Genomic DNA, 11,237 nt, shown 5'->3' with positions numbered 1-11,237 from the left:
TGGAAATCCGGCGTGGAAAGCCCGTGCGGGGCTCGCCCGGCCGTATGCAAATAGGCACTCAATTATTCATGAGCCCCGCCAATGAGGGCCCCGCCCCAGGGCCCCGACCCGGGTGAAACTGACGCAATTCGGCCGCTAATAGCGTTCGGGCAAAATGGCCACCGAGAGGACGGCCTAGAGAGGAGACGCCGGGGGACGGCGGCGCGGAGCGCGGGCCCCGCGGCCGAACGGATGGCAGCACCATAGAGTCCCGGCGAGGAAGAAGGTAACCGCGGGCCGACCCGGAGGAGGCTTCCGTGGTCACGCCTGGGAGCCGATGCCACGTGGCCGTCCCACGTGGTGTGCAAATGCAGATTGAGAGCCACCAGGAGGAAAGCTGGAAGCTGTTATTTTCCTCACTGATCTCCTGTTACACCCGCTCCCTAGGTACAGATCCTTCCGACTCATCGTTTGGTGCACCCCTTTTCCTCCCGAGCTCCACACCTTTCCTGCACCCCTTCAGACCGTAACCCACCCCCACCCCGCTGATCCCAACGGTCCAGGCTCAGGTTTCCACTCTCCCCGTGGCAGAGGCCGGTCAATCCTGATTCCATTAACTCAAGCTGGGAAGACCCTCGCCTCCTAGGTGATTAAGGATGGAGCCAGGAGCCGCCTCCCCTCAGCGTGGCTAATGGAGTGGAACTGTGAGAGAGGCTTCCTAATCAGATCAGCTCTCATTTCTAGACTCTCCGGTGGCCCATCCCGGCAGAAGCGGGTGAAAACCAATGCTTGTCCAGCCGGGAACAGAACAGGATGTACCTGAAGACCTGATTCCCGGCTGGCCAGCAGGGCCCTGCCCAGTCAGAGCGGTGTGGTAAACAACAGTGAGAGCAATACAACAGGGCTACAGAGAAGGCACAGGGACATGGTTTCCAAAGTCAGTTCCCTTTATTAAATGATTTTTTTTTCACAGACCAGAAATACAAAATAAAAGTAGAAATAGGCCCCAGGTAGGAGCTACAGGCCTGACCTCACATGACCCCTGTGGCAGCAACTTGAACAGGACAAGCAGCTATATCCCTAAGATCGGGAAAGGAGGACATGGGTTTGAACCCAGCACTGCCCTGCCTCCCACCCAATCTCTCCCCAAACTATGAAGAGCCATCCTTGAGAAGCAACAGGGGAGTAAGACACCTCCCGCTGTCCCAGTGAAGTGCATCAGAGAGCTTGTTCTGATGGCGCAGGCTACATTTCATATGAGAAACTGGTACAAAAACGTGGTTTAGGAGGCTGGAGTGGTGACAGGACAAGCCCAAGGAGAGAGAATTTTCCTCCTCTCTACTCATCAGATCCGGACGCAGAGTCTTCTGAGCTGGGGGGAGTGCTGGCTAGTTCCTCTTCTTCGGAGTCCTAGAAAACCAAATGTCTCTTAAGGGCAAAGGCAGAATCCCAGTAGCCCTCCTAGCACTTTTCAGTGGTGAAGGGCCCCCATTCCTTATCCCCATCCCTAAACCCCAACACCAGCCTTCAGAACCCCAGAATTCCTCCTGTGGACCAGCCACAAACCTCAGCCCAGAAACATCTGCCACCTCCCACCCCAAACTCAGATGCCCATCGCTCTGGCGGGCTCTCCGCCCCCAAACTGCCGCCGCACCTCACTCCGCCTTCTCTTCTTTTTGCCCTTGTTCTCTCCTGAAGAGCTCTCATCACTGGACACAAACTCTTTGCTCTTGAAGCTCTCACTGAGCGGCCTTGATGATGACTTGGATGATGAGCTCCTAGAGGGTGTTGACTTCTTTTCCATCTTTACCTTTACTTTCTTCTTCTTCTTTGACTTGTCCCTACATTAGCAAGAGGGTAAGGGGCTGGGTCTTCAGGCTTATCGAGGCCAAACCTCCCCCCAGCTTTCACAGGGCCCCTCTAGGTCCCAGCCATACTGCACTATAATCGTCAGCAGCCAGCCATGTGAGCCCCGAGTGCCCAGGGACTCGGGCAGAAGACTTAGGGGTCATAACCTGGATGCAGGCAAAACTTATTTATACTGATTTGACAGCTCTTGCTTTTATCTTTAAAAACTAATTCACATGGCTGAAACAGATTTGGCTCAGTGGATAGAGCGTCGGCCTGCGGACTGGAAGGTCCCAGGTTCGATTCCAGTCAAGGGCATGTACCTTGGTTGCGGGCACATCCCCAGTGGGGGGTGCTCAAGAGGCAGCTGGTCGATGATTCTCTCTCATCGATGTTTCTAACTCTCTATCCCTCTCCCTTTCTCTCTGTAAAAAATCAATATATATTTTTTTAAAAAGCTAATTCACATGAATGATGTCTATAATAACATGTATTTAAATGTCCCATACCTTCATAGAAAATTGACCCTCTAGGAAAATGGGCCATATTCATCCAGTGATGAGGAATTCCCTAGCACATTACCCATACTTGGGCAACTGCCTACCCAAATTTGAGAAGCACTGCCATAGTGCAGTCAGAGGCATCTCTATTCCCTTTAACACCCTAATTCTCAACTTGGACCTGCAAAAATATTTGCCAAAAAAAGCAGTTACTGGGCCATTCTGTTCCCAACACTCACCTCTTAGAAGACTCACCCCTGCCCCCATCATATTCTTTCATGGCTTTTTCATATTCCCTCCTGGCATCCTCAGCTTTGCGATCCCACTCCTGACACAAACAAACACACAAACACACACACACACACACACACACACACACACCGTGGGAGGGGGGCAGAGAGAGAACAGAGAATGAGATTCCTTCCCTGATGCAGGCAGAACCCTTATAGAAAAAAGTTCTGCCAATAGCCCCTACCCCCTCTCTCAATTACAAGATTCACCACCCCTCATCTCTGCGGCTACTCACCTCTTTCTTCTCTTTGGACATTGCCTTCCAGATCTCGCCCGCCTTCTTGGACAGATCAGTGATACTGATGCCGGGATGGTCGGACTTGATCTTCTCTCGGCTGGCATTGAGCCACAGCATGTAGGCAGACATGGGCCTCTTGGGGGCATTGGGGTCTTTGCCCTTCTTCACCTGCATAACCACCCAATGCCTTCAGTCACCTATATCCCACAGACCCCCTACATTCCCCCCAAAATATTACGTGGGTCACCTACCTGGGGACAAAATGGAGAAAGGACTAAACAGCATCACACTACACTGAGAGCTCCCTAAGGACGGGGACCATGTCTCCCCTCTGCACCCCAGGGCCCAGCTCACTGGGGGCCCCTTCCTTTGGTCTCCTGGAACAAGGAAAGCCTGTTTCCTATCCAGATATCCCAGAAGCTAATTATGTTAAGGACCAGAGAGGAACATTTCCAAGATACTCCTCGAGGCCGAAATCACGGGCTACAAAAAGCAGCCCCCGGAGAACTAATGGACAGGCCCCCCTTGTGGTGACAAATCAGAGAGCGGCCACCCAGCACCCTCCCGTTCGGGAGAGAGGCCGCACCTCCATAGGCTTCTTGCGGCTCTTGCGATCCTTGGCCATCTTGGCCTTTTTAAGCTGCTTCCTTTTCTTCTCATCCCGGTCACTGTCGCCTTCGTTACTGGAGGAGCTGGCAGAGGCGTTGCTGTCAAACCTGCCAAGGAGAGTGGGGCTGGGACTCGGAGAGAAGACGGACCCCCGTGGCCCCAGATCAGGAAGAATGTAAGTGCAGAGACACCTGCTGAGGAAGGAGTATGGGAGGACCACACAGCCTCCACCACCATCTCCAACTCTGCTCCCTCCCCTCCGCCGAGGTGGCTTCCACCACCACCTCTCCAGGCCCAGCCACAGCCACGGGCTATCTATCTGGTGACTCAATCAAAGGAAAGCACATGGGCTTCAGCTGCTCTCCTTGGTCACAGCCTAACCCAAGTCCCACTCCGTCCCCAAGCTCCCGAGGACAGGAATTCTGTCTCATCAGCATGCCCCCAGTCCACTTCACCACTTCCTTTGACCCTGTAGTCTTTCTAGTGAAGAGATAATTACTAGAAAAAGTGGGGGAAATCAGCTCCGACCTAACCCTGTACATTCCCTTGTAATTAGCAGTCCTATCCGATACACACAGAACGCTGCAGAAGAGAGAACCACCTCTGCTTGCATAGGGCTGAAGTTTTCACGGCGTTTTCACGAGCCTTTTCTCAGTGACTCACCATGAACAAGCATGTGGCAGGCACGGGTAGTGGGCTCCTATAGACTTTCTTTTCTATTTCTCCCCAATATTCATTCCAACTCTTCTGGATTAAGGGTCCCCATTTTCTGTTGGGAACCACTGTGCCGCCATTCAGGGCAGGCTCACCCAACCGCAGGCACTAAGGGTGGGTGCATGGCCTACTTCTGGCCCGTCAGAGCACATGCTCATAACTCAGGGTCAGAAGGGCCACATAACCACCCTGTTCACGGCTGCCTCAGAGCAGGGGTACTCCAGGCGTGAAGGCAGTTGGACTAAGCCTGCCCAGAGCTTCTGAGGGTCACTTGGCACTGCCCGGGGCAAACAACCCTATCTAAAATAAGGAAATCAGCTCCAGCTGGTTTGGCTCACTGGATAGAGCACTGGCCCGCAGACTGAAGGGTCACAGGTTCGATTCCAATCAAGGGCACATGCCTGGGTTGTGGGCTCGACCCCCAATAAAGGGCATGCAGGAGGCAGCTGATCAATGATTCTTTCTCATCATTGATATTACTCTCTCCCTCCCTTCCTCTCTGAAATCAATAAAAATATGGAAATCCCTATTTTTTGTCAATGCAAAAAAACTTAACATCAAAAACTGAGGATTAGCCGAAACCGGTTTGGCTCAATGGATAGAGCGTCGGCTTGGGGACTGAAAGGTCCCGGGTTCGATTCCGGTCAAGGGCATGTACCTTGGTTGCGGGCATATCCCCAGTAGGGGGTGTGCAAGAGGCAGCTGATCGATGACTCTCTCATCGATGTTTCTAACTCTCTATCTCTCTCCCTTCCTCTCTGTACAAAATCAATAATATATATTTTTAAAAAAAACAAAAAAAAACCTGAGGATTAAAACACATTTCCCACAGCTTCTGAGCAACTTGGTCCAGGTGCCTGAAGCCAATCTTCTCCCACAGCCTCTTCATTTGCAAGAACTCACAAAATCCCCTTTCATGCTACCGTTGGTTTGTAACATATTTCTGACACTGGCAATCAAAAGCCTTGATCAATATGAGGGCATTACTGCCATTTCACAGGTGGAAAAGCTGAGATTCAATGACCTGAGGACTCCTGGCTCCTAAGTGGGAGCACTGGCTGAGTCTCAGCACAGCCTCTCCCACACACTGTTCTGGCTTCACAACGTGCCTTGCATTTCCACCTTACAATTTTCCTTTCTTCTTCTTTTTTTTTTAATATATATATATATATTTGTTGATTTCAGAGAGGGAGAGGGAGAGAGAGAAACATCAATGAGAAGAGAGAATCATTGATCAGCTGCCTTCTGCACACCCCCGACTTGGGATCGAGCCCACAATCCAGGCATATGCCCTTAACTGAAATTGAACCCGGGACCTTTCACTCTATCCACTGAGCCAAACCAGCTAGGGCTACACTTGACCATTTTCAAAGCATCATCTCCATCTATCACCTCATCGAAGGTCATTTTCTACCCTGGATCAGTAACTTATGGGAGGACGAAAGAAACGGCCAGAAACCTCTGGTCCCTTTCAGCTCACAAGCCACCCCCAGGAGGTGGACCCAAAACTCACTCCTCTGCCACGTCCTCCTCCTCTTCACCTGGGTTGAAAGACTCATCTGAAAAGGAACACAGGGTTCGTCAGTGTTGCCCCATGGAAATCCCCTCCCCTGACCCAGGGACCCGCTCTGGCTGGAAGAGTCTGACAGCCCACGCCCGGCACCGCCAAGGCTAGCCCACCCGTTTCTTCTCCCGAGTCATCGCTGCTGTCATTAGCATTCTCCTCCCGGATCTTGCCCTCCTCCTTCATCCGCTCCAAGTAGGCATCGTGCTGATCTTCATCAGAGTCGGCATAGTCATCGTAGCTGGGGTTCATGCCCTAGGCAGGGAAGAGGTGGGAGTAAGGGCCACTCGCCCAGGTGCCAGATGCCCTGCACACTCAAGAGCACGCCCCCATGCCTGTAAGATCAGAGCAACAGCCCCAGCTGGGGCTGAATTGTCCACACACAGCCAGCGTGCAGGGCCTGAGCCCCGAGAAATTCCTGCCAACTGGGTTAGTCCAAGCTCCTCCCTCTCCCAGCCCCACTGGGGGCTCCTGGGGGCGGCAGAAACCAGTCTAAGGTCATGCGAGGAAACCTGCATCAGGAGGGGGAAGGGTCACACGCACCTCTTTCTTCTATAAGGGTAAGAAGAGAAGGGAGAGTGAAAAAAAGCTGGAAGAATCCCTTCCCCTTTCCCCACCACAGAGAGGACGGGAGAGGCTCAGCCTTTCCACACACAGCGGTACCTCTTTCAATCCTCGGTTTTTGATGTTGAGTTTTTTTGCGTTGACAAAATCGAACAGCTTCCCGTACTCCTCCCTGTGGGGGGAGATGCACAGTTACCAGACAGGCAGGGCCAACGAAAGGAGGACTACACGCTGTTCGGACACCAGGGGCCGGGACAGACTGTGGGGCCTGGAGCGCTTGACCATGCTATCCAACCCAACAGCTCAGAGACCCTCAGAGGACAGAGGAAAGAGTCTGACACTAGTCTTGAAAGAGGAACCAGTACAGCTCTCCAGAGTGCTGAGAAAGAAAAGGTGGGGAGGCATGCCAGGGGAAGAGTGTCAGCTTCTGACTGGTCTATATCTCATACTTCACCGTTGTTATGAGGATTAAGTGTGAAACAGCAAGCACTCGATAAACATTAGCTGCTGTGTTCTCGGACACCGAACTCATTCCAGGAAAGGGAAAGATAGCATTTCCATCATGAGGGGAGTGGAGGAGGAGAGGGCTAGTACTGAACAAGAGCTTTAGTAATATGGGAAACGATATTGTTAAGAACAGAAAAAAAAGACACAAAACCAATGCAAAGGCTTCTAAAGGCTGAGCACTTCAAGGAGAACCAAATCCCAGGGAAGCAAAAGAAAAGGCATGAAGTCAGGGACGAGTCACGGCCAACAGGGGGGTCCCCGTCAAGGCTGGGTAAGGACCAGGACACCCAGGAAGTGACTGGCAGGGGCTCTCACCTCTCAATGCTGCTGAAGGTATACTGAGTGCCCTGCTTGGTCTCAATTTCAAAGTCAAAGGAGCGTGTGGTGGTGGTGCCACGGGCAAAGTTGACGAAGGAGATCTCATCGAAGCGGATGTGCACCGGTGGCTTGTGGACGTAGATGAAGCCCCGCTCCAGCGGGTACAGCAGCCCTGAGCTCGCCTTGTAGGAGCAGGTGATGCACTGGGCCCCGGAGTGCCTGGCGGAGGGCACAGGGGGCCCCGTCAGAGCCTGAGGCAGCAGGTTAAACAGAGCCACAGAGTACATCTCTCGGGAGTGCATCTGCTCAGGCCCTCACAAAGCTGCTCTAATGGAGGCGACTGACACCATAAAGATACAGCCCAACCAGGCCTCTGAGAACTTGCACTCCCATCCCAGGAGGGGCTTACCCAGGAGACCTGGCACAGCCCTCCCGGCAGCCCAGGACCCGGGGCCTGCATGCTCACCCTTGGAAGTTGCCCGGAACTGTGATCTTGCGGTTCACCAGTGCCTTCATGACCCGGCTGACCATCTCATAGAGGGATCCCGACATGTTCTTGGTGAGCCGCCCCTCAAAGCGCTTCTCTACCTCCTCCCTGCAAACAGGGGAAGGTGAGATCACGAGCACAGCTGCCTCCTAAGGCGCACCCATCTCCTGCGGACAGGGGCAGGCATGAAGGAGCACTCACTCATTCATGTTGAGAGTCAAGGAGATGTCCTCATCCTTGGAGAAAAGGAGGATCAGGAAGTGGTAACGGGTCTGGCCTTGCTTGATGGGGGGATCCAGGCTGATCTGGTAAGGAAGAGCCAACAAGGCTCAGCACCAGTCGAAGCACCATGAGAACTTGCTGATGAACTAAGCCCCAGGGAAGTCCATGTGCCAGACCCGGGCACAAACCCGGCCAATCCACTCCCAGGGATTTCTGCTCACCACAAAGAACATCTGGCGCTGGTCCTTGTGGGGCAGCAGGAAGAGGCGCAGCACCGTGGTGTAGGGGATCTTGTAGTCGAAGGTCTTGCCGTGCAGATGCAGAAAGGTGGGGTAGATCCTAATGTCATACCGTCCTCGGGGCGTCAGACACTGCAGCTCCCGGAAGATACAGATGGCGTCTCCCGTGGCCTGGATCACGTCCGCCTTCGACAGCACGTTCTGGGCGAAGGCCTGGAAAGCACACGCTGGTAATGGAGCAGCAGGTCCTGTTCCCGGGCCGGCCAGGCCTGCTCGGCACCATCTGCCCCCGAGGGGACCAGGGGAGGCCTTACCTCAACTGGGTCCACGCCATCCTCTTGGGTGGGGGGCACGTAGAAGCGCACCTCCATGAGCGAGACCTCTGCGTCGTCGTTCTGGTGGAACTCCAGCGTCACCTCGTTCTTGCCTGTGGTGCACTGGGACACGTTGCTGAGGGGTATCTCGAAGACTGGCTGGTCGCCAATGTCAAAGGAAAGCAGCTGCCCTGTGGGGGAAGGGCTGTCAAGCCACAGCTCCTCCCCCTCGAGTCTGCACAAACCACGTTCCCGCCAGACACAAGTTCCCTGAGGACAGGGCTACTCTGCTCTCACGGTACCCACAAGACCGGGCACAGTGGGGTCCTTGATAAAAATACACGATGATTTATTATACAAACTGAGAGGAAATCAGAGACAGTGACAGAAAGAGTGAAACAAGTTAATGGCTGCCACCCTTCATCCTGCCTTCTCCCCAATCCTCAACCTGGCCCAGGACTCACCACCAAACTTCACCGTTCCCCAGTTCCAGCCCTTCACACAGAGGTCCTTCTCCATTAGCTCAAGGCGATAGTGAGTTTTGAAGAAATCAGAGAGTTTCTCAAATTCCTGTGGGGGGAGCGGAGAGAACAATCCCAGTAACACTGATGGTTTCAACACAAGCGTGAACATTCTGGAATTATCTGTTTCTGAGAAATTGCCCCAATATACCTTTTATCAGAAATCCATGCTGACTTAGAATCTCAGCTATAAAACACTGTAAGAGGTTGTTTCTGGGGACTGGATCTCTGGGAGGGGAAGAGTAGAGTAAGGAACTGACAGCTCGTGGTTATGGGCCTCACAGGGCTATCTCAGTGCAGATATCGCTTTAATGAAAGTGAACATGAAAATGAAGTAAAGTCTTCGACTCAGGCAGTTCAAAGTGGAAAAACAAAACTTGAACTAACGCATCAAACTAAGACTCCGCAGCTGGATAAAGGCAACAAGCAGAAACAAGAACAAAAAAAACAAAAAAACAAAAACAAAAAATGGCAGAAAATCCTCTGGAAGTCAAGGCACAAAGACACTCTAGACTCTGACACCCAAAGCTGAACACTAATTGCGTGGTGGCCTCAACGGCCCTGCTCTAGGGAACTCAAACCAGCAACTGCGTGGCTACCACGGGAAGGAGACCCAACTCTCTCTAGAATAGGGGTGTCGAACTCAATCAGAGAAGGGGCCAAAATCTAAAATCCAGCCTAAATTGCGGGCCGAATGGTTTACTGAACAGTCATAAACTGACAATGTCATAAACTGACAGCGGAGTGCAGTGATGACAGCGCGGTGCGGGCCACATTGCAAGGCCTGGTGAGCTGGATTTGGCCCGCGGGCCTTGTGTTTGACACATGTGCTCTAGAAGATTAAAAATGAAACAAGATGGCACCATAAGAGGGGGGGGTCTGTGGCCAGAGGACACCTCACCGATTCTCGGAAGCCGTCATACTTGTAGACGTGGCCGTTCTTGGTGAGCAGTTTCAGTCCGTGGCCCAGAGCCACCCGGCGCCAGATGCCTTCCGTCAGCTCCCCGGCCTGGATGTTGTCCACTTTGCCCGTCTTACTGTTCTTGAAGATGATGCCCTGGCGGCTCAACCTCAGCCGACCATCATTCTGTTGGAAAAAAAATGGGTCCAAATGCATCATTCTAGGCTGGCCAGTTATCAATCCAGAGGCAACAGCTGACGTGGCGGGGGCCAGCACCAAAGGGACAAAGAGCCAGGAAGCCCGGGTTCTAATCCTGGCTCGGGCATCCAGAGCCCTTGCAGGTCCTCACTTTCAGGATTCTGCATTGAACAGCAGGCGTGGTCCCTTCAAACTCCGAGACCCCCTGTAACTCATGCACTTTCTCACTGTCAGCTTTTGTTGGGGCAACACCAAGTACATGACACCTGACTCCTTTTCCAAAGTAGCCACACGATCCAAGCAAGCTCTTTCGAACCGGCAGAAAGTCTGCTCCGCTCCCGCTTCCGCTTCCGCTTCCACTTCCCCACCTCTATCAAAAGTGCAAGCCCTTCTTACCATGGAGCCTTTCACCTCCTGGTAGATGTCGTTGAACTCCAGTGTTTCCGCCATGCTAGCTGCCCCTTTTGGCCTCCACCGGCAGCTGGGCCCCAAACCCTGGGTAGGTGTGCAGATCCTCACTCAGCAGGTTGGAAATCTGAATTCAAGAGGGAGACATCTGAGCAGGAAAGCCAACACCTCACTCTGCCCACGGATGGGGCCAGGTGGCAACCCATGGCTGTGCCTGCGGCGATGTCGAGGCTCTTCCCTGCCTGGGAGCCTTCCGGTGTGGGCTCCGCAGACCTCGAAGAGGCCAGACCTAGCCCCGATCAGAGAACTAGGGCCCGGAGTAGCACTTACACCCCAACTGGACAGGGCGCTCCACCGGGCGCCATGGCAACGAGCAGCGGTACCCCAGGGCCAGCCGGAGTCCGCACTCCGCCCGCGCCCAAACCCAGCTCAGGATGCAGGGTCCCCCCCACACACACACACTCCCTCCCAGCAACTGCATGCGTTCCCACCGGATCGCGGCCCCAGACCCGGTTCCCCCGCCTCCCCACAAAGTGGGTTCGCCCGCCGCCCGCGGATTCGAACGCGGAACGGCCCATCTGGAGTGTTCCGCGGGGGGGGGGAGCAGGAATCAACCCTCCTGGGGCACGGGGGACGGCGAACACCCACCTCCTCGGGCTGCTGCAGGCCTCGCGGCGGCCCCGGTGCGGGCGGTGGGCGCGCAGAGGGACGCGGGGGGAGGGGGCGGGGGCGCGGGGTGGCGGGGGGTACCCTGGGGAAGCTTTTCCCGCGTGCGCCGCCCAGCGTCCCGCCACCGGAAGCTGACTCCGGACCAT

At 54.1% G+C, this 11,237-nt stretch overlaps 1 protein-coding gene across 1 annotated transcript; it reads right to left on the bottom strand.

Annotated features, from left to right (window-relative positions):
- Nucleotides 1-905: 905 nt before the first annotated feature.
- On the bottom strand, nucleotides 906-11,227 carry SSRP1 (structure specific recognition protein 1). Its single transcript, XM_084894845.1, has 17 exons — nucleotides 11,071-11,227; nucleotides 10,411-10,549; nucleotides 9,817-10,002; nucleotides 8,859-8,964; nucleotides 8,395-8,585; nucleotides 8,063-8,293; nucleotides 7,821-7,924; nucleotides 7,599-7,727; nucleotides 7,130-7,351; nucleotides 6,407-6,479; nucleotides 5,860-5,998; nucleotides 5,693-5,738; nucleotides 3,443-3,572; nucleotides 2,854-3,024; nucleotides 2,567-2,655; nucleotides 1,634-1,820; nucleotides 906-1,389 (listed from the first exon to the last, which is right to left on the bottom strand). Exons 2-17 carry the CDS (start codon nucleotides 10,462-10,464, stop codon nucleotides 1,318-1,320), a joined length of 2,130 nt encoding a protein of 709 aa, XP_084750971.1. The 5' UTR covers nucleotides 10,465-10,549; nucleotides 11,071-11,227; the 3' UTR covers nucleotides 906-1,317.
- Nucleotides 11,228-11,237: the final 10 nt, after the last annotated feature.

Source organism: Pipistrellus hanaki (genome assembly GCF_964339955.1).
Source record: "Pipistrellus hanaki genome assembly, chromosome: 9".
Taxonomy (NCBI): domain Eukaryota; kingdom Metazoa; phylum Chordata; class Mammalia; order Chiroptera; family Vespertilionidae; genus Pipistrellus; species Pipistrellus hanaki.
The sequence above is the reverse complement of the archived record's forward strand: the minus strand, read 5'-3'. Positions and strand labels throughout refer to the sequence as shown.